We start from the raw sequence: 25,742 nt of genomic DNA on the forward strand, positions 1-25,742 counted from the left end.
CCTGCCCCATAGAGCCCCATAGAACCCCATAGGACACCCATCCCGCCCCATAGGACACCCGTTCCGCCCCATAGGACACCCATCCCGCCCCATAGCGCCCCATAGCGCCCCTCACACGCATAGGACACCCATTCTGCCCCATAGGACACCCATCCCGCCCCATAGCGCCCCATAGCGCCCCTCACACGCATAGGACACCCATTCTGCCCCATAGGACACCCATCCCGCCCCATAGCGCCCCATAGCGCCCCTCACACGCATAGGACACCCATCCCGCCCCATAGGACACCTGTTCCGCCCCATAGGACACCCATCCCGCCCCATAGCGCCCCATAGCGCCCCTCACACGCATAGGACACCCATCCCGCCCCATAGGACACCCATCCCGCCCCATAGCGCCCCATAGCGCCCCTCACACGCATAGGACACCCATTCTGCCCCATAGGACACCCATCCCGCCCCATAGAGCCCCATTCCACCCCATAGGACACCCATTCTGCCCCATAGGACACCCATCCCGCCCCATAGCGCCCCATAGCGCCCCTCACACGCATAGTAGCCCACGTCGGCGTTGGCGGTGAGGCGGCCGATGTCGAAGCTGTGGATGACGTTGCTGTCCCACCTGCGGCGGTAGTCGGAGTCGTGCAGCACATCGTACAGCGTCGCCGCAGCCACGTCGCGGCACTCCATCCTGCACTGCACGGCCACGCAGCTCAGCGCGGCCCGCATTGCATGGGGGGGGGGGATCGCGTGGGGGGGGGATTGGGTGGGGGGGTGTTGGGTGGGGGGGTATTGGGTGGGGGGGTGTTGGTTGGGGGGGTATTGCATGGGGGGTGTTATATGGGGGGTATTGCATGGGGGGGGATTGGGTAGCTGGGGAATTATATGGGGGGGTATTGCATGGGGGGGTATTGGGTGGGGGGGTATTGGGTGGGGGGGTGTTGAATGGGGGGGTGTTATATGGGGAGATATTGAATGGGGGGGTATTAAATGGGTGGGGTGTTATATGGGGGGGTATTGCATGGGGGGGTATTGCATGGCGGGGTATTGAATGGGGGGGTATTGAATGGGGGAGTTATTGGATGGGGGGGGTATTGAATGGGGGGGTATTGAATGGGGGGGATTGCGTGGGGGGGATTGCGTGGGGGGGTATTGCATGGGGGGGTATTGGGTGGGAGGGGTGTTATATGGGGGGTTATTGCATGGGGGGGTATTGAATGGGGGGGGTATTGCATGGCGGGGTATTGAATGGGGGGGTATTGAATGGGGGAGTTATTGGATGGGGGGGTATTGAATGGGGGGGTATTGGGTGGGGGGGTATTGGGTGGGGGGGTGTTGCATGGGGGGGTTATTGGGTGGGGTGTTATATGGGGGGGTATTGGGTGGGGGGGTATTGAATGGGTGGGGTGTTATATGGGGGGGTATTGCATGGGGGGGTATTGGGTGGGGGGGTATTGGGTGGGGGGGTATTGAATGGGGGGGTATTGAATGGGGGGTGTTATATGGGGGGGTATTGCATGGGGGGGTATTGAATGGGGGGGTATTGAATGGGGGGTGTTATATGGGGGGGTATTGCATGGGGGGGTATTGAATGGGGGGGTATTGAATGGGAGGGGTGTTATATGGGGGGGTATTGCATGGGGGTTGGTGAATGGGGGGTATTGAATGGGGGGGGTATTGAATGGGGGGGTATTGGGTGGGGGGGTATTGGGTGGAGGGGTGTTATATGGGGGGGTATTGCATGGGGGGGTATTGGGTGGGGGGGTATTCTATGGGGGGGTATTGAATGGGGGGGTATTGAATGGGGGGTGTTATATGGGGGGGTATTGCATGGGGGGGTATTGTATGGGGGGGTGTTGGTTGGGGTGGTATTGCATGGGGGGGTATTGAATAGGGGGGGTATTGAATGGGGGGTGTTATATGGGGGGGTTTTGCATGGGGGGGTATTGTATGGGGGGGTATTGGGTGGGGGGGGTGTTGGTTGGGGGGTGTTGCATGGGGGGTATTGGGTGGGGGGGTGTTATATGGGGGGGTATTGAATGGGGGGTATTGGGTGGGGTACTGCATGGGGGGGTATTGGGTGGGGGGGTGTTGGGTGGGGGGGTATTGAATGGGAGGGGTGTTATATGGGGGGGTATTGAATGGGGGGGTATTGGGTGGGGGGGTGTTGGGTGGGGGGGTATTGAATGGGGGGGTATTGAATGGGGGGTGTTATATGGGGGGGTATTGAATGGGGGGGTATTGGGTGGGGGGGTGTTGAATGGGGGGGTATTGAATGGGGGGGTATTGAATGGGGGGTGTTATATGGGGGGGTATTGCATGGGGGGGTATTGAATGGGGGGGGTGTTGAATGGGGGGGTATTGTATGGGGGGGTATTGGGTGTGGGGGGTATTGAATGGGTGGGGTGTTATATGGGGGGGTATTGCATGGGGGGGTATTGGGTGGGAGGGTATTGAATGGGGGGGGTATTGCATGGGGGGTAACGAATGGGTGGGGTGTTGCATGAGGGGGTATTGGGTGGGGGGGTATTGAATGGGTGGGGTTTTATATGGGGGGGGTATTGAATGGGGGGGTATTGGGTGGGGGGGTGTTATATGGGGGGGTATTGAATGGGAGGGGTGTTACATGGGGGGGTGTTATATGGGGGGGTATTGGGTGTGGGGGGTATTGGGTGGGGGGGTGTTGCATGGGGGGGTGTTGCATGGGGGGGATATTGCATGGGGGGGTATTGGGTGGGGGGGTATTGCATGGGAGGGGTGTTATATGGGGGGGTATTGCATGGGGGGGTATTGGGTGGGGGGGTATTGAATGGGGGGTATATATAATGGACTGCCATTGGGGTTATATTGGGGTTCCCATTGGGATTCCCATTGGGGTGCCATTGGGGTTCCCATTGGGGTTCCCACTGGGATGCCCATTATGGTGCTATTGGGGTTCCCATGGGGATTGCCATTGGGGTGTTATTGGGGTCCCCACCGGGGTACTATTGGGGTGCCCATTGTGATGCTATTGGGGTTCCCATTGGGATTCCCATTGGGGTATTATTGGGGTACCCATTGGGGTAGTATTGGGGTCTCCATTGTGGTGCTATTGGGGTTCCCATTGGGACTGCCATTGATTATATTGGGGTTCCCATTGGGATTCCCATTGTGGTGCTATTGGGGCGCCCATTGGAGTGCCATTGGGGTGCTATCGGGGTATCATTGGAGTACTATTGGGGTACCCATTGGGATGCCCATTATGGTGCTATTGGGGTTCCCACTGGGACTGCCATTGGGGTTATATTGGGGTCCCCATTGGGGTGCTATTGGGGTTCCCATTGGGGTGCCCACACAGATACCCATTGGGGCGCCCATTAGGATTCCCATTATGGTGCTATTGGGGTTCCCATTGGGGTGCCATTGGGGTTATGTTGGGGTTCCCATTGGGGTGCCATTGGGCTGTTATTGGGATTGCCATTGGGGTTATATTGGGGTTCCCATTGGGACTGCTATTGGGGTTATATTGGGGTCCCCATTGGGGTGCTATTGGGGTTCCCATTGGGGTGCCATTGGGGTTATGTTGGGGTACCCATTGGGGTGCCATTGGGCTGTTATTGGGATTGCCACTGGGGCTCTATTGGGGTTCCCACTGGGATGCCCATTATGGTGCTATTGGGGTTCCCATTGGGATTGCCATTGGGGTTATGTTGGGCTTCCCATTGGGACTGCCATTGGGGTTATATTGGGGTCCCCATTGGGGTGCTAATAGGGTTCCCATTGGGGTGCCCACACAGATACCCATTGGGGTACCATTGGGGTGCCCATTGGGACTGCCACTGTGGTGCTACTGGGGTTCCCATTGGGGTGCTATTGGGGTTCCCATTGGGGTGCCCACATAGATACCCATTGGGGTGCCATTGGGGTTCTATTGGGGTTCCCATTGGGATTCCCATTGTGGTGCTATTGGGATGCCCATTGGGGTTCCCATTGGGATTGCCATTGGGGTGCTATTGGGGTACACACTGGGGTTCCCATTGGGATTTCCACTGGGGTATTATTGGGGTACCATTGGGGTGCTATTGGGGTCCCTATTGGGGTGCCATTGGGGTACCATTGGGGTGCCATTGGGGTTCCCATTGTGGTGCTATTGGGGTTCCCACTGGGACTGCCATTGGGGTTATATTGGGGTTCCCATTGTGGTGTCATTGGGGTACCCATTGGGATTCCCATTGGGGTCCTATTGGGGTTCCCATTGGGGCACCCTTTGGGATTCCCATTGGGGTGCTATTGGGGTTCCCATTGGGGTACTATTGGGGTCCCATTGGGGTGCTATTGGGGTTCCCACTGGGACTGCCATTGAGGTTCTATTGGGGTTCCCATTGGGATTCCCATTGTGGTGCTATTGGGGTTCCCATTGTGATTGCCATTGGGGTTCTATTGGGGTTCCCACTGGGACTGCCATTGGGGTTATATTGGGGTTCCCACTGGGGTGCCCATTATGGTGCTATTGGGGTTCCCATTGGGATTGCCTTTGGGGTTATATTGGGCTTCCCATTGGGACTGCCATTGGGGTTATATTGGGGTACCCATTGTGGTGCTATTGGGGTTCCCATTTGGACTGCCATTGGGGTTCTATTGGGGTCCCCATTGTGGTGCTATTGGGGTCCCTATTGGGGTGCCATTGGGGTACCATTGGGGTTATACTGGGGTTCCCATTGGGATTGCCATTGGGATTCTATTGGGGTACCCATTGTGGTGCCATTGGGGTCCCATTGGGGTTCTATTGGTGTTCCCTCTGGGACTGCCATGGGGTTCTATTGGGGTTCCCCTGGCCGTGCCCCCCCTCACTGCCACCCACCCCATCCCCCTCCGCTCCCACCGCCCCCCCATCCCCCCCCCCCGTCCCTTCGGTGCCACCCATTGCCACACATCCCCACCCTGTGTCAATATTGACTCTGTGGGGTGTGGGGCGGCGAATGGGGACGTGTGGGGCAGGAAGAGGACGCAGTGACACCTCATCAAGGGGGGGGGGGGGGGGGGGCACATATGGGGCCGGCGCCACCCTATAGGGCGGCCAGAGGTTATAGGGTCACAGCACAGGGGTGGCACCGTTCCGGATGCCCGCTGCCCACGGGAGCGTGGCACCAGGACATCCTGCTCACGTCCCACCCCATAACCATCCCCCATAACCACCCCGCTATGGGGCACGTCGTCCCGCACCGCCGCCCCATAAGCAGACGTGGCACATCGCCTTTAGAACCCGGACCCCAAAACAGAACCCCAAGCCCCATAGGAGCCCCCCCTCCCTATAGGGTTCCCATACACCACGGGGTCCCCGATGGCTATAGGGCCCCTCCTCACTATGGGGTCCGATTGGCCATGGGGGTCCCCTCTCCCTATAGGGGTCCCCCTCCCCATAGCCCCCCCACTCCCCACAGGACCCCCCATTCCCCATAGCCCCCCAATTCCCTATAGGGGCCCCCACTCCCCATAGCCCCCCTATTCCCCATAGGGTCCCCCACTCCCCATAGGGGTCCCCACTCCCCATAGCCCCCCCCCCCCATAGAGTCCCATTCCCCATAGCCCCCCAATTCCCTATAGGGGCCCCCATTCCCCATAGCCCCCCCACTCCCCACAGGACCCCCCATTTCCCATAGCCCCCCCATTCCCCATAGGGTCCCCCACTCCCCATAGGGGTCCCCACTCCCCATAGCCCCCCCCCCCCCCCATAGAGTCCCACTCCCCATAGACCCCCCCTTCCCTATAGGGTTCCCCACTCCCCATAGCCCCCCCCATTCCCCACAGGACCCCCCATTCCCTATAGCCCCCCCCCTCCCTATAGGCCCCCCCTTCCCCACAGGACCCCCCATTCCCCATAGACCCCCCTCCCCATAGGGTCCCACTCCCCATAGCCCCCCCCTCCTCATAGACCCCCCATTCAAGCTCCCCCCTCCCCATAGGGTCTCACTCCCCATAGCCCTCCCCTTCCCTATAGGGTCCCTCCTTCCCCATAGCCCCCCCATTCCCCATAGCCCCCCCCCATTCCCCATACCCCCCCATAGCCCCCCCTCCCCATAGCCCCCTCTCCCCACAGCACCCCGCATTCCCCATAGCCCCCCCCATTCCCCACAGCCCCCCCCTTCCCCATACCCCCCCATAGCCCCCCCTCCCCATAGGGTCTCACTCCCCATATCCCCCCCCATTCCCCATAGCCCCCCCATTCCCCACAGGACCCCCCATTCCCCATAGGGTCTCACTCTCCATATCCCCCCCCATTCCCCATACCCCCCCCATTCCCCATAAGCCCCCCCATCCCCATATACCCCCCCATAGCCCCCCATACCCCCCCATAGCCCCCCTCCCCATAGGGTCTCACTCCCCATAGCCCCCCCATTCCCCATCGCCCCCCTCCTCCCCATACCCCCCCCCATTCCCCATACCCCCCCATTCCCCATAGCCCCCCTCCTCCCCATATGCCCCCCATTCCCCATACCCCCCCCCTCCCCATAGGGTCCCCCCTTCCCCATACCCCCCCCCATTCCCCACAGCCTCCCCCTTCCCCATACCCCCCCATAGCCCCCCCTCCCCATAGGGTCTCACTCCCCATATCCCCCCCATTCCCCATACCCCCCCATAGACCCCCCCATACCCCATAGCCCCCCCCACCCCATACCCCCCCCATTCCCCATAGCCCCCCCCTCCCCATACCCCCCCCCATACCCCCATACCCCCCCATCCCCATAGCCCCCACCATCCCCATAGACCCCCCCATACCCCATAGACCCCGCCATAGCCCCCCCATTCCCCACAGGACCCCCCATTCCCCATAGCCCCCCTCTCCCCATAGCCCCCCCCATTCCCCACAGCCCCCCCCTTCCCCCATTCCCCCCCATAGCCCCCCCTCCCCATAGGGTCCCCCATTCCCCACAGCCCCCCCCTCCCCACACCCACCCCATTCCCCATAGCCCCCCCTTCCCCATACCCCCCCCATTCCCCATACCCCCCCCCCCGTAACCCCCCCCCATCCCCATAGCCCCCCCATCCCCATTCCCCATACCCCCCATACCTCCCCATACCCCCATACCCCCCCATACCCCCATACCCCCCCATACCCCCATACCCCCCATAGACCCCCCCATACCCCCATACACCCCCATAGCCCCCCCCCATTCCCCATACCCCCCCATACCCCCCCATAGTCCCCATAGCCCCCCTCTCCCCATACCCCCCCCCTCCCCATAGCCCCCCCTCTCCCCATACCCCCCCCATTCCCCATAGACCCCCCATAGCCCCCCATTCCCCACAGGACCCCCCATTCCCCATAGCCCCCCCTCCCCATAGGGTCTCACTCCCCACAGCCCCCCCCCATTCCCCATACCCCCCCTCCCCATAAGCCACCCCCTCCCCATACCCCTCCCCATCCCCATAGCCCCCCCCATACCCCCATACCCCATAGCCCCCCATACCCCCCCCATTCCCCATAGCCCCCCCATTCCCCATAGACCCCCCCCATTCCCCATAGCTCCCCTCTCCCCATACCCCCCCCCTCCCCATAGGGTCTCACTCCCCATACCCCCCCCATTCCCCATACCCACCCCCATTCCCCATACCCCCCCCCTCCCCATAGGGTCCCCCCCTCCCCATACCCCCCCATCCCCACAGCCCCCCCCTTCGCCATACCCCCCCATAGCCCCCCCATTCCCCATAGGGTCCCCCCCTCCCCATACCCCCCCCCTCCCCATAGACCCCCCATAGCCCCCTACCCCCCCATTCCCCATACCCCCATACCCCCCCCATCCCCATAGCCCCCCCATTCCCATAGCCCCCCCCCATCCCCATACCCCCCCATTCCCCATACCCCATAGCCCCCCATACCCCCCCTTCCCCATACCCCCCCCATTCCCCATACCCCCCCATACCCCCCCTATAGTCCCCATAGCCGCCCAATTCCCCATTCCCCCCCCCATAAGCCCCCCCCATACCCCCCCATACCCCCCCATAGACCCCCTCATACCCCCATACACCCCCATACCCCCCCCATTCCCCATACCCCGCCATACCCCCCCATACCCCCCCATAGACCCCCCCATTCCCCATAGCCCCCTCCTCCCCATAAGGGTCCCCATTCCCCATAGCCCCCCCCATTCCCCATACCCCCCCATAGCCCCCCTCTCCCCATACCCCCCCCATTCCCCATACCCCCCCTTCCCCACACCCCCCCCATTCCCCATAGGGTCCCCCCCTCCCCATACCCCCCCATACCCCCCCATTCCCCATACCCCATAGCCCCCCATAGCCCCCCCATTCCCCATAGCCCCCCCATTCCCCATACCCCCCCTTCCCCACACCCCCCCCATTCCCCATAGCCCCCCCATAGTCCCCATACCCCCCCCATTCCCCATACCCCCCCCCTCCCCATAGGGTCCCCCATTCCCCATAGCCCCCCCCATCCCCATTCCCCATACCCCCCCATACCTCCCCATAGCCCCATCCCCCCCCATTCCCCATCCCCCCCCATACCTCCCCATAGCCCCCCCCTCCCCACACCCACCCCATTCCCCATAGCCCCCCCTTCCCCATACCCCCCCATTCCCCATACCCCCCCCCCATAAGCCCCCCCCATCCCCATAGCCCCCCCCATACCCCCCCATACCCCCCCCATTCCCCATACCCCCCCTCTCCCCATAGCCCCCCCTCTCCCCATAGACCCCCCATAGCCCCCCATTCCCCACAGGACCCCCATTCCCCATAGCCCCCCCTTCCCATAGGGTCTCACTCCCCACAGCCCCCCCCCTTCCCCATAGCCCCCCCCCCTTCCCCATAGCCCCATCCCCCCCCATTCCCCATACCCCCCCATACCTCCCCATAGCCCCCCCCTCCCCACACCCCCCCCATTCCCCATACCCCCCCCTCCCCACACCCCCCCCCTTCCCCATAGCCCCCCCTTCCCCATAAGGCCCCCCCACTCCCCATAGACCCCCCTATTCCCCATAGCCCCCCCATCCCCACAGCCCCCCCGTTCCCCATAGCCCCCCCCCCCCATTCCCCATAGACCCCCCATAGCCCCCTCCCCCCCCCTCCCCATAAGGCCCCCCCCCATTCCCCATACCCCCCCCCAAATAAGCCCCCCCCATCCCCATAGCCCCCCCTCTCCCCATACCCCCCCCATTCCCCATAGACCCCCCATAGCCCCCCATGCCCCCCATTCCCCACAGGACCCCCCATTCCCCATAGCCCCCCTCTCCCCATACCCCCCCCCCCCATAGGGTCTCACTCCCCACAGCCCCCCCATTCCCCATACCCACCCCCATCCCCATAGCCCCCCCCATTCCCCATACCCCCCCCCTCCCCATAGCCCCCCCTCTCCCCATAGACCCCCCATAGCCCCCCATTCCCCACAGGACCCCCCATTCCCCATAGCCCCCCCTCCCCATAGGGTCTCACTCCCCATAGCCCCCCCATTCCCCATAGCCCCCCTCCTCCCCATATGCCCCCCATTCCCCATACCCCCCCCCTCCCCATAGGGTCCCCCCCTCCCCATACCCCCCCCATCCCCACAGCCCCCCCCTTCGCCATACCCCCCCATTCCCCCCCATTCCCCATACCCCATAGCCCCCCCCATCCCCATTCCCCATACCCCCCCATACCTCCCCATACCCCCATACCCCCCCACACCCCCATACACCCCCATAGCCCCCCCCATCCCCATAGACCCCCCCATACCCCATAGCCCCCCATACCCCCCCATGCCCCCATCCCGCTCACCTTGATGCTGTGCACTCCGCTGGGCGCCCCCCCGGCTCTGACCCACACTCGGACCCCCCCTTTGCTGTAGCTCACGTTCCACCCCCGCTCGCATTCGCACTCCTCTCTGAACGCCGCGAAGTCGCCGTCGTCGGGGATCTGCACGCTGTCGCGACACGACATGGCCCTATCGCGATAGGATGGGGGGTCCCCTATGGGCTGTGATTGACAGCGGGGGGGGGGTTTATTTGGGGGTGGGGGGGGGTCCCGTTGCTCTGCCGTCCCTATGGCGGTATCCCCATTGGCAGCGCCATCCCGGAGCGTTGAACCCAATTGGGCGGGGAGGGGGGAGGGGCGAAAAGGGGGGGGGGGAGGGGGGAGGGGCGGCCCCGTTTGCACGCCCCCCCCTTTGCACGCCCATATTTGCACCCCCCCCTTTGCACGCCCATATTTGCACCCCCCCCCGTTTGCACGGCCCCGTTTGCACACCCCCGTTTGCACAGCTCCATTTGCACAACTTTATATGCACCCCCCCATGTGCACAATCCTATTTGCACCCCCCCTTTGCACGCCCACGTGTGCACACCCCCGTTTGCACGGCCCCGTTTGCACGCCCATATTTGCACCCCCCCCATTTGCACGCCCCCATTTGCACGCCCCCCGTTTGCACGCCCCCATTTGCACCCCCCCCGTTTGCACACCCATATTTGCACACCCCCCATTTGCACATCCCCTTTTGCACACCCTTATGTGCACCATCGCATTCCCCCCCCCATTTGCACAATCCCATTTGCACCCCCCCCCCATTTGCACACCCCCCGTTTGCACGGCCCCGTTTGCACAACCCTATTTGCACCCTCCTGTTTGCACGCCCATATTGGCACAACCCCATGTGCACAAGCCTGTTTGCACACCCCCTGTTTGCACACCTGGGTTTGCATGGCCCCGTTTGCACACCCCCATTTGCACACCCATATTTGCACCCCCCCCATGTGCACAATCCTATGTGCACCCCCCCCATTTGCACACCCCCTTTTGCACGGCCCCATTTGCACACCCTTATGTGCACCATCGCATTCCCCCCCCATTTGCACGGCTCCATTTGCACACCACCATTTGCACACCCATATGTGCACACCCCATGTGCACAATCCTATTTGCACCCCCCCATTTGCACACCCAGTTTTGCACACCCTCCATTTGCACGGCCCCATTTGCACACCCCTATTTGCACCCTCCTGTTTGCACACCCATATTTGCACACCCCATGTGCACAATCCTATTTGCACCCCCCCCTTTTACACACCCCCTTTTGCACACCCCCATTTGCACACCCTTATGTGCACCATCGCATTCCCCCCCCATGTGCACAATCCTATTTGCACCCTCCTGTTTGCACACCCATATTTGCACACCCCCATGTGCACAACCCTATTTGCACAACCCTATTTGCACAGCCCCATTTGCACCCCCCCCGTTCACACGCCCCCATTTGCACACACCCCATTTGCATGGCCCCATTTGCACACCCTTATGTGCACCATCGCATTTGCACACCCCCATTTGCACGCTCCCATTTGCCCACCCCCATTTGCACACACCCCATTTGCACGCCCCCATGGACACACCCCCCTTTTGCACACCCCCATTTGCACACCCTTATGTGCACCATCGCATTCCCCCCCCATGTGCACAATCCTATTTGCACACCCCCATGTGCACCCCCCCATTTGCACACCCAGTTTTGCACACCCCCATGTGCATAATCCTATTTGCACACCCCCCGTTTGCACACCTGGGTTTGCATGGCCCCATTTGCACCCCCCCCATTTGCACACCCCCATTTGCACACCCTTATGTGCACCATCACATTTCCCCCCCCATTTGCACGCCCCCGTTTGCACGCCCATATTTGCACACCCCCATGTGCACAAGCCTGTTTGCACGCCCCCCGTTTGCACACCCAGTTTTGCACACCCCCATTTGCACGCCCCCATTTGCACACCCATGTGTGCACAATCCTATTTGCACACCCCCATTTGCACACCCCCATTTGCACACCCCCATTTGCACACCCATATTTGTGCACCCCCACGTGCACCACCCCATTTGCACTCTCCTATTTGCCCACCCCCGTTTGCACACCCCCATTTGCACACCCTTATGTGCACAATCCTATTTGCACACCCCCATTTGCACACCCACGTGTGCACAATCCTATTTGCACACCCCCGTTTGCACACCCTTATGTGCACAATCCTATTTGCACACCCCCATTTGCACAGCCCCATTTGCACACCCATATTTGCACAGCCCCACGTGCACCACCCCATTTGCACGCTCCTATTTGCCCACCCCCGTTTGCACACCCCCATTTGCACACCCATGTGTGCACAGCCCCATTTGCACAGCCTCATGAATGGGATGGGAAGATGGGATTGGGATATGGGGTCGGGGAATGGGGTTGGGGTATGGGGTCGGGGTTGGGATATGGGATTGGGATATGGGATGGGGGTATGTGATTGGGGTGAATGGGATCGGGGTATGGGATGGGGAATGGGGTTGGGGTATGGGGTCGGGGTGAATGGGATGGGGGTATGGGATGGGGGATGGGGGTATGGGACTGGGATATGGGGTTGGGATGAATAGGGTATGGGGTTGGGATATGGGATGGGGGTATGGGATGGAGTGTGGGGTCGGGGTGAATGGGATCGGGGTATGGGATGGGGAATGGGGTTGGGGTATGGGGTTGGGGTGAATGGGATTGGGGTATGGGATGGGGTATGGGATAGGGCATGGGGGTATCGGATGGGGGTATGGGATGGAGTATGGGGTCGGGGTGAATGGGATCGGGGTATGGGATGGGGAATGGGGTTGGGGTATGGGGTCGGGGTGAATGGGATGGGGGTATGGGATGGGGGATGGGGGTATGGGACTGGGATATGGGGTTGGGATGAATAGGGTATGGGGTTGGGATATGGGATGGGGGTATGGGATGGAGTGTGGGGTCGGGGTGAATGGGATCGGGGTATGGGATGGGGAATGGGGTTGGGGTATGGGGTTGGGGTGAATGGGATTGGGGTATGGGATGGGGTATGGGATAGGGCATGGGGGTATCGGATGGGGGTATGGGATGGAGTATGGGGTCGGGGTGAATGGGATCGGGGTATGGGATGGGGAATGGGGTTGGGGTATGGGGTCGGGGTGAATGGGATGGGGGTATGGGATGGGGGATGGGGGTATGGGACTGGGATATGGGGTTGGGATGAATAGGGTATGGGGTTGGGATATGGGATTGGGGTTGGGATATGGGATTGGGATATGGGGTCGGGGAATGGGGTTGGGGTATGGGATGGGGGTATAGGATGGGGGATGGGGTTGGGGTGAATGTGATTGGGGTATGGGATGGGGTTGGGTAATGGATTTGGGACATGGGGTTGGGGTGAATGGGGTTGGGATGTGGGGTTGGGATATGGGGTTGAGATGGGGGGTGGGGTAATGGGATTGGGGTATGGAGTTGCGGTGAATGGGGTTGGGATGTGGGGTTGGGATATGGGATTGGGGTGAATGGGGTTGGGATGGAGGTTGGGATGTGGGGTTGGGATGGGGGGTGGGGTAATGGGATTGGGATATGGGGTTGCGGTGAATGGGGTTGGGATGTGGGGTTGGGATATGGGATTGGGGTGAATGGGGTTGGGATGTGGGGTTGGGTAATGGGTTTGGGATGGGGGGTGGGGTAATGGGATTGGGATATGGGGTTGCAGTGAATGGGGTTGGGATGTGGGGTTGGGATATGGGATTGGGGTGAATGGGGTTTGGATATGGGGTTGGGATGTGGGGTTGGGATATGGGATTGGGGTGAATGGGGTTGGGATGTGGGGTTGGGATATGGGGTTGGGGTGAATGGGGTTTGGATGTGGGGTTGGGTAATGGGTTTGGGATATGGCGTTGGGATGGGGGGTTGGGATATGGTATTGGGGTGAATGGCGTTGGGATGTGGGGTTGGGATGTAGGGTTGGGATGGGGGGTTGGGATATGGGGTTGGGGTGAATGGGGTTGGGATGTGGGGTTGGGATGGGGGGTTGGGTAATGGGGTTGGGATATGGGGTTGGGTAATGGGGTTGGGATATGGGGTTGGGACGGGGGGTTGGGATATGGGATTGGGGTGAATGGGGTTGGGCAATGGGATTGGGATGTGGGGTTGGGGTGAATGGGGTTGGGATATGGGGTTGGGTAATGGGTTTGGGTAATGGGTTTGGGATATGTGGTTGGGATGTGGGGTTGGGATATGGGGTTGGGATGAATGGGGTTGGGATGTGGGGTTGGGATGGGGGGTTGGGATGGGGGGTTGGGATATGGGATTGGGGTGAATGGGGTTGGGATGTGGGGTTGGGATAGGGGGTTGGGTAATGGGGTTGGGATATGGGGTTGGGGTGAATGGGTTTGGGATGGGGGGTGGGGTAATGGGATTGGGATATGGGGTTGCGGTGAATGGGGTTGGGATGGGGGGTTGGGATATGGGGTTGGGTAATGGGAATGGGGTGAATGGGGTTGGGTAATGGGAATGGGGTGAATGGGGTTGGGCTGTGGGGTTGGGGTGAATGGGGTTGGGCTGTGGGGTTGGGCTGTGGCCTACTGCCATAGTGACACGCGCGTGTGCAAATACTTACGTGTGCGCGGCTCTATCTGCGTGTGCACAGCCCCGCGGTGTCCCCGGCCGGGATTCGAACCCGCGGCCCTCCGGCCCACGCGACCCCTCGCACCGCCCCTCCAGGGGAGACACAACCGCTTCCGGCTACGCCCCCCGGAAGCGCCGCGCTCTCCGCTTCCTGCCACGCCCCGGAAACGCGTCGCCTCGCGGTGCGCCCTGGGGGCTGTGGTTCTATCTCCCCGACGTTATCAGGGCGGCGGCAGGGGGGCGAACTACGCCTCCCAGCAACCTTTGCGCGCCGACGCTGCCGGCGGCCGCCATCTTGTTTCGCCGGCGCTCACGCCGGGCCTGGTGGTGGTGGGGGGGGGCGGTTCGGTGCCGGCGGCTCCGCGGACGATGTTGGCCGCCCTTTGCGGCCGCCCGCCGCCGCCGGGCCTGGCGCGGCTGTTCGGGCCCTGCCGGTGGCTCTGCGCCTCTCGGGAGGCCCGCGGAGCTCCGGCTGCGGCGATCTCCAGGCCAGAGGCCGGAACGCTTCGCTTCATCCCGGCAACGGCCGCCAGAGGCCGCCGCCATCCCGTGAGGAGACCGAGCGCGGGGCTGCCGTGGCGGGGAGAGGCCGCGGGGGGGCGGCTGCGGTGGGACAGCCCCGGGTCCGGGCCCGGTCGGGCCTTGGCGGCTGAACCCCGATGGGAGCGGAGCGGCGGTGGGAGAGACCCCCCCGGGGCGGCGGTGGTGGCGCTCGGAGTGTTGGCTGCGTGCTTCGGGAGGGAGCGCAACGCCAAGGGTGGGTATGGATTGCATTGGGGGGGGGGGAGGAGCTGCTGGGGGGGGTTTGGGGGGGTCCTGGTGGATATTGGGGGGTGGGGGGGCTGTAGGGCCGGTGGTGGCCGGGTTGGCCAATGGGGGGCGGTGGGGGTGAGGCTGCGGGGTGCTCTGGTGGCCGTAAAGGCCAATGGATGGCCAACAGTTAAGCAGTGGTTGAGCAAAGGTTGAGCAGTGGTTACCCATGAGGCAGCAGTGTGCCCTGGTGGCCTAAAAGAGCAATGGTTGACCAGTAGTTGACCAGCAGCTCATCTGTAGTTGACCAATGGTTGCCCATGTGGCAGCAGTGTGCCCTGGTGGCCAAGAAGACCAGTAGTTGACTAATAGTGGAACAGTGGTTGACCAACAGTGGCCCATGAGGCAGCCGTGTGCCTTGGTGGCCAAAAAGAGCAATGGTTGCCCAGTAGTTGACCAGCAGCTGACCAGTAGTTGACCACAGGTTGCCCATGAGGCTGCAGTGTGCCCTGGTGGCCAAAAAGACCCATGGTTGACCAGTGGTTGACCAACAGTTCATCTGTAGTTGACCAATGGTTGCTCACGAGGCAGCAGTATGGCCTGGTTGCCAAGAAGAGCAATGGTTGACCAGTAGTTGACCATCAGTTCATCTGTAGTGGCCAAAAAGATCCATGGTTGACCAATAGTTGACCAGCAGTTCATCAGTAGTTGACCAATAGTTGCCCATTATGCTGCTCTGTGCCCTGGTGGCCATAAAGACCCATAGTTGACCAGTGGTTGACCAGCAGTTCATCAGTAGTTGACCAATGGTTGCTCACGAGGCAGCAGTGTGCCCTGGTTGCCAAGAAGACCAGTAGTTGACTAATAGTGGAACAGTGGTTGACCAACGGTGGCCCATGAGGCTGCAGTGTGCCCTGGTGGCCAAAAAGACCCATGGTTGACCAGTAGTTGACCAGCAGCTCATCTGTAGTGGCCAAAAAGATCCATGGTTGACCAATGGTCAACCAACAGTTCATCTGTAGTTGACCAATGGTTGCCCATGAGGAGCAGTGTGCCCTGGTGGCCAAAAAGACCCATAGTTGACCAGTGGTTGACCAGCAGTTCATCAGTAGTTGACCAATGGTTGCTCATGAGGCAGCAGTATGGCCTGGTGGCCATAAAGACCCATGGTTGACCTGTGGTTGACCAGCAGTTCATCTGTAGTGGCCAAAAAGATCCATGGTTGACCAATAGTTGACCAGCAGTTCATCTGTAGTTGACCAATGGTTGCCCATTATGCTGCTCTGTGCCCTGGTGGCCAAAAAGACCCGTAGTTGACCAGTGGTTGACCAGCAGTTCATCTGATGTTGACCAATGGTTGCTCATGAGGTAGCAGTGTGCCCTGGTGGCCAAAAAGAGCAATGGTTGCCCAGTAGTTGACCAGCAGTTCATCTGTAGTGGCCAAAAAGTGCAATGGTTGACCAATGGTCAACCAACAGTTCATCTGTAGTTGACCAATGGTTGCTCACCAGGCAGCAGTATGGCCTGGTGGCTAAAAAGACCCATGGTTGACCAATGGTTGACCAGCAGTTCATCTGATGTTGACCAATGGTTGCTCATGAGGTAGCAGTGTGCCCTGGTGGCCAAAAAGACCCGTGGTTGTCCAGTAGTTGACCAGCAGTTCATCTGTAGTGGCCAAAAAGACCCATGGTTGACCAGTGGTTGACCATCAGTTCATCTGTAGTTGACCAATGGTTGCTCACGAGGCAGCAGCGTTCCCTGGTGGCCAAAAAGAGCAATGGTTGCCCAGTAGTTGACCAGCAGCTGACCAGTAGTTGACCACAGGTTGCTCTTGAGGCAGCAGTGTGCCCTGGTGGCCAAAAAGACCCATGGTTGACCAATGGTTGACCAGCAGTTCATCAGTAGTTGACCAATGGTTGCCCATGTGGCAGCAGTGTGCCCTGGTGGCCAAGAAGACCAGTAGTTGACTAATAGTGGAACCGTGGTTGACCAACGGTGGCTCATGAGGCAGCACTGTGCCCTGGTGGCCAAAAAGACCCATGGTTGACCAGTAGTTGACCAACAGTTCATCTGTAGTGGCCAAAAAGATCCATGGTTGACCAATGGTCAACCAACAGTTCATCTGTAGTTGACCAATGGTTGCCCACGAGGCAGCAGTGTGCTCTGGTGGCCAAGAAGGCCAGTAGTTAACTAATAGTTGAACAGTGGTTGACCAGCGGTGGCCCATGAGGCTGCAGTGTGCCCTGGTGGCCAAAAAGACCCATGGTTGACCAGTGGTTGACCAACAGTTCATCTGTAGTGGCCAAAAAGATCCATGGTTGACCAATGGTCAGCCAACAGTTCATCTGTAGTTGCCCAATGGTTGCTCATGAGGCATCAGTGTGCCCTGGTGGCCAAAAAGACCCATGGTTGACCAGTAGTTGACCAGCAGTTCATCAGTAGTTGACCAACAGTTGCTCACGAGGCAGCAGTGTGCCCTGGTGGCCTAAAAGAGCAATGGTTGACCAGTGGTTGACCTACAGTTCATCAGGAGTTGACCAATGGTTGCCCATGAGCCAGCAGTGTGCTCTGGTGGCCATGAAGGCCAATGGCTCCCTGGGCTGCACGGCACAGAGCGTGGGCTGCAGGGTGAGAACGCTTCTCCTCCCCTCTGCTCTGCGCTGGGGGGGCCACAGCTGCAGCGCTGGGCTCCCCAGCTCTGAGCCATGCAGATCCTGCTGGAAGATGCCTTAAGGCCCACGCATGATGAGCTGCACGTGATGAGCAGCAGAGGAAGCACTGAGCGTTGCAGCTCATCCTGCAGCAGCAGAGGAGGCACTGAGCGTTGCAGCTCATCCTGCAGCAGCAGAGGAGGCACTGAGCGTTGCAGCTCATCCTGCAGCAGCAGAGGAGGCACTGAGCGTTGCAGCTCATCCTGCAGCAGCAGAGGAGGCACTGAGCGTTGCAGCTCATCCTGCAGCAGCAGAGGAAGCACTGAGCGTTGCAGCTCATCCTGCAGCAGCAGAGGAGGCACTGAGCGTTGCAGCTCATCCTGCAGCAGCAGAGGAGGCACTGAGGGTTGCAGCACCTCTTGGAGCCCTGCGGCCGACGCGCAGCGTGTTGACGAGCCGTCCCTTTTGGGGACGAGAGCCGGGATGCTGCCCTTCCCCTTCTGGCCAGGAGATGTCCTGCTCGGCCTGCACAGCGTTCCTGCTGCTGCTGGGAACCGCTGCCGGCTGTGCCAGCTTGGTTTCCATAGCTGTTGGCCCAGATGCTCCCCGGGTGCGATGCTTCCCCTCTGCTCCAGCCAGACCCCCCCCACGGTTATGAGCCCTGCATGCGTTGAGCATCAGCCCCACGTTACTCCCAGCCCAGCGCCAACGGCGGGGCTGCCCTGAGTCAGCCAGCAAGCAGCTTTGGAGTAATAAATCCTTCCCAACCTGCGTTGTTTGACTCTCCGAGCATCTCCTAACTCATCTTCTCTCCTTTGCTTTCAGAAGATGCTCTGCTGGAAGCCGCGAGGATCAACAACGTTTCGGAAGTCAACAGGTGAGCAGAGCCCTGGAGGCGCCTGAGAGAGCTTTTTGGTGGCCTGGAAGCTCGCACGGGATGGGGGCAGAGGCTCCCCTCCGCTGTGCCCCCCACACTGCTGCAGGGAGGAGGAGGAGATCCCCACGGCCAGAGCTGCTCCTTGCAGCCGTGGGCGGTGCTCGGAGGAAGCAGCGTGGCTCCGTGCAGCCCAGGGCTGAGCTCTGGCCTGGATCAAGGGCTGAACAGGGGATATTGGCGTGCAGCTAATTGGCACGCGGGTTCTGCTGCTCGTAATTGCAGGAAGCTGCTGCTCAACGACGTCTGGGTGATGGGTGAGCCTGCCCGGGCAGAGCAGCAGCAGGGATGCTCCGTGCCCCCCATGCTCAGGGTGGGGAGCGCAGTGCGTGTGTTCCAGCTGGGAAGCAGCTGCCAGGACCTGGTTTTTTCCATGCTGCACAGACTGGGAAGCAGCTGCCAGGACCTGGCTTTTCCATGCAGCACCGACTGGGAAGCAGCTGCCAGGACCTGGCTTTTCCACGCTGCACAGACTGGGAAGCAGCTGCCAGGACCTGGTTTTTTCCACGCTGCACAAATAGAAGCTGCCCTTTTCAGTTCAGCCTCCTGCTTGCCTTCGCCCCAACCCTCTACACATTAAAAGCACCGCGACCACGACTGTTGGTCACCTCCCAGGACAAACCCGTTTCCAGTCCAGGACTGTGTTTTGGAGGTCCCTTTTCGGATCGTGAGCTGCCGAAGGGGTTTTCCCCACGGCCGGCAGGTTTGCGTGGGCTCAGCTTTCCCCTTCGGATGGCTGAGAGGTGGTGAGGGGACGGCAGAGCTCCAAGCAGAGCCGCGTGGGCTGAGGTCGGTGGGAGATGAGCACAACCGGCACCGCTTTGGGACACCCTTTGCACCCCGGGCAGCTCTGCTTTCCTTTCTTGCTTCTGTTTCCCTTCAGAAACTCTCATTTGCAGCAGCTGCCCTCGTCGTGACGACGTCTCTCCTATCTCAGCACCCACAGACAGAGCCCATCCCGAGGAGGGCCGGCCGCAGATCCACAGCTCAGCACACATCTGCAGGCACGGCTCTGCCTTCAGCAGTCCTACGGCGCTTCCACACCGCTGCTCCGGGGGCTCCCCTTCCCTCCCCTCTCCTCAGAGCACCCCTGGGGCGTCCCCCAGCCCCGCGCTGCCGACATATGGAGCAGAAGGGGCTGCAGGGAGCGATGTGAAGCAGCCAGCACCACCAGAAGCTTATTGTTGTCACCCGGAGTTCAAGTTTCCAGCTTCCTCTTCCTCCCAGCTGGCAGGAGGGCGGGCGCTGAGCACAAACTCAAACATGCCCTCTGGGCTCGGTGTCAGCTCGCAGCCGCTCAGCCAGAACCCCGAGCGAGGGGTGAATAGAGGCACATCTGTGCTGGGGCCGCGGCACTCAGCCCCACGGGCTCCTTTTCACTCCGGGACGGATCAAAGCTCTGCGGCTCTATGGGTGAAGGAGCTCCCAAAGCTCTCTCCCAAAAAGCACGGCCAACACATTCCAGCGCAGCCCCAAGGCCGTGCTGCCTGAGCTGTGCCGTCTCCTCAAAGCGTTGCTCTCGGCCCAGAGCGATGTGCTTTGCAGTGTTTTCTGGCCCAGGTTGGGAAGTCCTGTCCCGAGCTGAAACCTGACGGACGGCGTTTCCATACGCGTTGGTCTGACCCCTCTCCACGCTCCCCGTTCTGCAGGCAGCTCGCGGTGCACAAAAGCAGCCTTGCAACCCTGCGTGACTCTCCAGCCCCTCTGTTTGCTCGCCCAGCATCTCCCAGCACCGGGCAGTGCCTGAAGTGCAAAGCAGGAGCAGCGCAGCTCTGCTGGGCCGCAGTGCAGCCCCGAAAGCAACGCCGGTAGAGCCGCAGGGGCTGCAAGAAAACCGCTTTGTAAGTAGGAGCGAGCATCCCGGGTCGCGTTTGGTTCCAACGTGGGCTCACATCGATTGCACGGCGTGATTCGATTAACAGCCGTCTCCTGCTGCTAAAGACATTTGGCTGTCTCAGGTCTGGTCGTCGCTTTATCGATTGTCCTATCGTTGGATCAGGCGGGCGGAGGGATGGGCGAGGGGCTCGCGGACCCCCGGCGTGGGACGCGACGTCTGGGAGATGCGTTTTGTGACGCAGGGAGAGCAGGAATGCAGCTCTGACCAAAATGGCAGTGCCGCTCCACCACGCCTGGCTTCCTGAATGGAAAACCTCCCGACGAAGTGATTTATTCTGCGATCATAACCGCGCAATCGGAGCCCTTTGGCCGCCGCCGTGGGATCTCGTTTGAGAACCAGGATCGCCCACCCCTCAGTGCACGCTGTGCGTGGAAACAGCCCTCTGGGGAGCGCAGGAGCTCAGCCCACGGGCCGTGGAGCGCCGTCGGGTGCCGTGAGTCCCCAACGGCCATCAGGGATTCCTCCTCTGTGCTGCTCCACGCGGCTGCTCCCGCCCCAGGGCGCACAGATGGGCTGCGGTGTGCATGTGGACGGGGCCGTGGGACGGCTGCGACCCACAGGGCTGTGGGTGCACACGCTGATGGCTCAGAGATAGCAATCTGCCGCCAGCTGTGCATCCTATCCTATCCCATCGCATCGCGGGGTCAGGAGCTCCTGCTTGGTTTCCCCTTTCCTGCTGCCTGAGCTCCCCTCCACGCTGCAGGCGTGCAGACTTTTGTCCCCCCGGTTAAGTGGCAGGAGGAGGAAGCAGAAAGATGTTACCCCAGCTGGCCCCTCGTAGTATCACACCTTTGTGGAGCTTGGCTGCCAAAGAGCTCTTCCTCATTAAGCTTTTAATTGGTTAAATGAGCGCGGATCTTCCGTCGTGGCCTTCAGAGCCGCGCTCAGCAGCGACAAATGAAGGCTCCCCGTCACCGTTTTATTCCTTCAGTTGTCGCAGTGCTGCGGAGTTTCCTCCTTTCCTCCTCGGGCTCGGGGTCCTCAGTCCTGCTTGGAAATAACTTCGGGGTTATGGGAACGGATTTGGGGTGCTGAGAGCACCGTGAGAGGTCTGAGCAGAGGAAGGGTTGCGTGGAGAGCGCTCTGCTCCTCGGGGAGCTCCAGGAAGGGCCCGGATGTGGGGCTGGCTGCTGTGCTGTGGGGGGCCCGGGGGGGGGCAGAAGGACCCAGAGGGATCCCCAGCCTCAGCCAAGCCGTCGTCCTGTGATTTGGTGCCTCTTGGTTTTTGGGGTTGTCTCATTTCTTATCTCCTCGGGTGTGAGAATAGCAACATGTATCCTAACGGCGCGTGCTTTGGAGAGCTGAGCTGTCATCCCAGGCTGCACTGGAACCAGGCGCCTGCAAAGCATTGCGTTGCTTCATTAGCTTCTGTCTGCTCGGGATGATTTGCCCACATCCTCTTCCTCAACCCATCTTCCTTCTGTCCAGGTTACTGCAGGAGGGCACAGACGTGAACACGAGGCACCGGCTGGGCTGGACGGCTCTGATGGTGGCGGCCATCAGCAGGAATTCCAGGTATGTTTTATCTCTGCACCTACCATCTCTGGCTGGAAAAGAGCTCCCCAGAGATGGACCTGGGGGTCCTGGTGGCCAGCAGGGTGACCGTGAGGTAGCAATGTGTCCTGGTGGCCAAGAGGGCCAATGGTGTCGTGGTTGGCCAACGGTTGGCCAACGGTTGACCACAGGCTGCCCATGAGGCAGCAGTGTGCTCTGGTGGCCACAAAGGCCCGTGGAACCATGGGGTGCATGGCACAGAGCATGGCCAGTGGGGCAAGGAGGTTCTCCTCCCCTCTGCTCCGCCCTGAGGGGCCACACCTGGAGCGCCGTGCCCATGCTGAGCTCCCCAGCTCCAGGCAGACAGCGAACTGCTGGGGAGATCCCATTGGAGGGACTCAATATCTCTGCAGATACCCCAAAACCCACCTGGATGCCTTCCAGTGCCACCTGCTCTAAGGAACCCGCTGTAGGATGGGGGTTGGACTGGGAGACGTCCAGCGGTCCCTTCCAACCCCTGTGGCTCTGTTGCTGTGACCCAGTGGCTCTGCAGCACTGGGATGAGGTGGGAGCTGCCAATGGCTCCCGCGGGATCTGCTGCCCCCCAGCCCGGGGCCGTGCTGGGCCTTTCATGCTCGACCTTTCCGAAGCAAAAAGGCTGAATGCTGTGCCCTCCCTCCTCAGTTCCCATGATGATCGCCGTGGCTTGTTGTAACCTTTTAAAGGCACTCTGAAATATATTCAGTCTACAGCTAAATTCAATTAGGGATTTTTTTTTTTTATCATTATTATTATTATTATTATTTAAGGGAGGGGAAAAAAGAGAGAGAGAAGGAGAGCGAAAGAGAAATCCAATTTCAGCGAACGTGGGCCAGACGTGGGAGAACGAGCTTTGATGTTACGACCTCTCGGGGACGCTTTACTTAGTCGCAAGTTCATAAGCCAAAAAGCTTAATTACTTGTGAAAACACGGGATGAAAGCAGAGCACAAAGGCCGAATATCCGCTCTCGGGCGACGCCATTCCAATCCGTGTGCCCAGTTCGTGTGTGGTGCAAACTTTGATGTGCGCTACGACAAGCTGAAAGCCGTGACCTCCTCGGGGAGCTGCCGGGGATGGGGACGGAGGAGGGGGGTCGTGGCTGTTTGTTTAACTTTGATGTCCGAGCAGCAGCGGGCCCCGTTGTTTGCCCGTCCGCAGCGGGCCGGGCTGCGGAGCCCCCCACCTTTAGCAGGGGACAATGGTCAGCAGCGGAGTGTGACGGCTGTTGACCATTCCAAGTGAGCGGCGGAGCAGAACGGGGCTGCCTGGCTTGCAAAGGCTGAGAGGGATCGGGGAGAAAGTCTGTGCGCAGCACACGGTTACTGCAAACCGGGGCCTGAGATGGGGTGGAAACGCTCCCGGAGGCATCTGGGCCGTTGGGTGCCCAACCTGATGGCTCTCATGGGATGCGTTGGGTGAGGAGGGCTGGTCCTGGGCCCCCTGCAACGTGCACGGTGTACTTAACGGTATAAAGGGCAAAACTACCTTTTTTGACGTGTGTTTCTTAAGGAGACTTGACCCAAAGGGCAGCAAAAACGTGAAACGATTGGGATGTTTGGCCCCGGTTTTGTGAAACCAACGCGTCCGCGTCTGGTTGGATGGGCACGATTCAGTGTCTGTGGGTCAGTGCGTGTGATTCACTGCAGGTGCCCAAGGGGTTGTTAATGGAACCAGGCTCACAGCTGCGTGTGCTGCCAGACAGCGGGGATGGCGTGGGGTCGCTTCTGAGGTAGGAGAGGCCTTGGGAAACCCTGCTGGAGAGACTTCGTTTCTCTTGGAGTTGGCCATCCAGCCACTGCTCTTGAATCATAGAATCATAGAACGGCTTGGGTTGAAAAGGACCACAATGCTCATCTCATTTCAACCCCCTGCTATGTGCAGGGTCAGCAACCAGCAGCCCAGGCTGCCCAGAGCCACATCCAGCCTGGCCTTGAATGCCTGCAGGGATGGGGCATCCACAGCCTCCTTGGGCAACCTGTTGTTGGAGCTGACCATCCAATTATATCTCTTGGAGTTGGCCATCCAATTTAATCTCTTAGAGCTCACCGTGCCCTCAGTGCTCTTGGAGTTGGCCATCCAGTTTTATCTCTTGGAGCTGACCGTGCACTCGTTGCTCTTGCAGTTGGCCATCCGATTTTACCTCTTGGAGCTGACCATCCAATTTTATCTCTTGGAGCTGACCATCCAATTATATCTCTTGGAGTTGGCCATGCACTCATTGCTCTTGGAGTTGGCCATCTGATTTTATCTCTTGGAGCTGACCATGCACTCGTTGCTCTTGGAGTTGGCCATCCAATTTTATCTCTTGGAGCTCACCATGCACTCATTGCTCTTGGAGCTGACCATCCAATTATATCTCTTGGAGTTGGCCATCCCGTTTTATCTCTTGGAGCTGACCGTGCACTCATTGCTCTTGGAGTTGGCCATCCAATTTTATCTCTTGGAGCTGACCATCCAATCATATCTCTTGGAGTTGGCCATCCAGTTTTATCTCTTGGAGCTCACCATCCCCTCGCTGCTCTTGGAGCTGGCCATGCACTCAGTGCTCTTGGAGTTGGCCATCCGATTTTATCTCTTGGAGTTGGCCATCCGATTTTATCTCTTGGAGCTCACCATGCACTCAGTGCTCTTGGAGTTGGCCATCCAATTTTATCTCTTGGAGTTGGCCATCCAATTATATCTCTTGGAGTTGGCCATCCGATTTTATCTCTTGGAGCTCACCATGCACTCATTGCTCTTGGAGCTGACCATCCAATTTTATCTCTTGGAGCTGACCATCCAATTATATCCTTTGGAGTTGGCCATCCAGTTTTATCTCTTGGAGTTGGCCATCCAATTTAATCTCTTGGAGCTCACCGTGCCCTCAGTGCTCTTGGAGTTGGCCATCCAGTTTTATCTCTTGGAGCTGACTGTGCACTCGTTGCTCTTGAAGTTGGCCATCCAATTATATCTCTTGGAGTTGCCCATCCGATTTTATCTCTTGGAGCTGACCATCCAATTATATCTCTTGGAGTTGGCCATCTGATTTTATCTCTTGGAGCTGACCATCCAATTATATCTCTTGGTGTTGGCCATCCAGTTTTATCTCTTGGAGCTCACCATCCCCTCGCTGCTCTTGGAGCTGGCCATGCATTCAGTGCTCTTGGAGCTGACCATCCAATTTTATCTCTTGGAGTTGGCCATCCAATTTTATCTCTTGGAGCTGACCGTGCACTCATTGCTCTTGGAGTTGGCCATCCAATTTTATCTCTTGGAGCTGACCATCCAATTTTATCTCTTGGTGTTGGCCATCCAATTTTATCTCTTGGAGTTGGCCATCCAATTTTATCTCTTGGAGCTGACCATCCAATTATGTCTCTTGGAGTTGGCCATCTGATTTTATCTCTTGGAGCTGACCATCCACTCACTGCTCTTGGAGTTGGCCATCCGATTTTATCTCTTGGAGCTGACCATCCAATTTTATCTCTTGGACCTCACCGTGCACTCGTTGCTCTTGGAGTTGGCCATCCAATTTTATCTCTTGGAGTTGGCCATCCGATTTTATCTCTTGGAGCTCACCGTGCACTCAGTG

The 25,742-nt window shown here is 59.8% G+C and overlaps 2 protein-coding genes across 5 annotated transcripts in view; one reads left to right on the forward strand and one right to left on the reverse strand.

The window, feature by feature from the left end:
- Positions 1 to 335: 335 nt before the first annotated feature.
- Positions 336 to 14,541, reverse strand: LOC121107828 (StAR related lipid transfer domain containing 10). Of its 3 annotated transcripts, none has more exons than XM_040654030.2 (3): positions 14,397 to 14,541; positions 9,748 to 9,913; positions 336 to 696 (listed from the first exon to the last, which is right to left on the reverse strand). In XM_040654030.2, the coding sequence occupies exons 2-3, from the start codon at positions 9,907 to 9,909 to the stop codon at positions 343 to 345; spliced, it is 516 nt and encodes a 171-aa protein (XP_040509964.1). In that variant the 5' UTR covers positions 9,910 to 9,913; positions 14,397 to 14,541; the 3' UTR covers positions 336 to 342. The 3 variants fall into 3 exon arrangements, with proteins under 3 accessions (XP_040509964.1, XP_040509970.1, XP_040509974.1); XM_040654036.2 differs by having other exon boundaries at positions 9,748 to 9,945; XM_040654040.2 differs by lacking the exon at positions 14,397 to 14,541 and having other exon boundaries at positions 9,748 to 10,061.
- Positions 14,542 to 14,686: 145 nt separating this feature from the next.
- Positions 14,687 to 25,742, forward strand: part of LOC101748569 (caseinolytic peptidase B protein homolog) — a 33,740-nt gene continuing 22,684 nt past the window's right edge. The window contains exons 1-3 of one of the 2 annotated variants that reach the window (XM_046911918.1): positions 14,687 to 15,161; positions 18,634 to 18,682; positions 22,065 to 22,151. In XM_046911918.1, the coding sequence (XP_046767874.1) occupies positions 14,774 to 15,161; positions 18,634 to 18,682; positions 22,065 to 22,151 (524 nt within the window). In that variant the 5' untranslated portion in view covers positions 14,687 to 14,773. Of the gene's footprint in view, positions 15,162 to 18,630; positions 18,683 to 22,064; positions 22,152 to 25,742 lie in introns of both variants that reach the window. The other variant, XM_015273194.4, reaches the window with a different exon arrangement.

This window comes from Gallus gallus, chromosome 1 (assembly GCF_016699485.2).
Source record: "Gallus gallus isolate bGalGal1 chromosome 1, bGalGal1.mat.broiler.GRCg7b, whole genome shotgun sequence".
NCBI lineage: Eukaryota > Metazoa > Chordata > Aves > Galliformes > Phasianidae > Gallus > Gallus gallus.

What these genes read in the sequence shown, in the direction of transcription:
- LOC121107828 (XM_040654030.2), bottom strand. Translation starts at nt 9,909, where the DNA reads ATGTCGTGTCGCGACAGCGTGCAGATCCCCGACGACGGCGACTTCGCG. An exon ending in GCGGAGTGCACAGCATCAAG is followed by an intron (nt 697 to 9,747) that starts GTGAGCGGGATG and finishes GTGGCCGTGCAG; the next exon opens with TGCAGGATGGAGTGCCGCGA.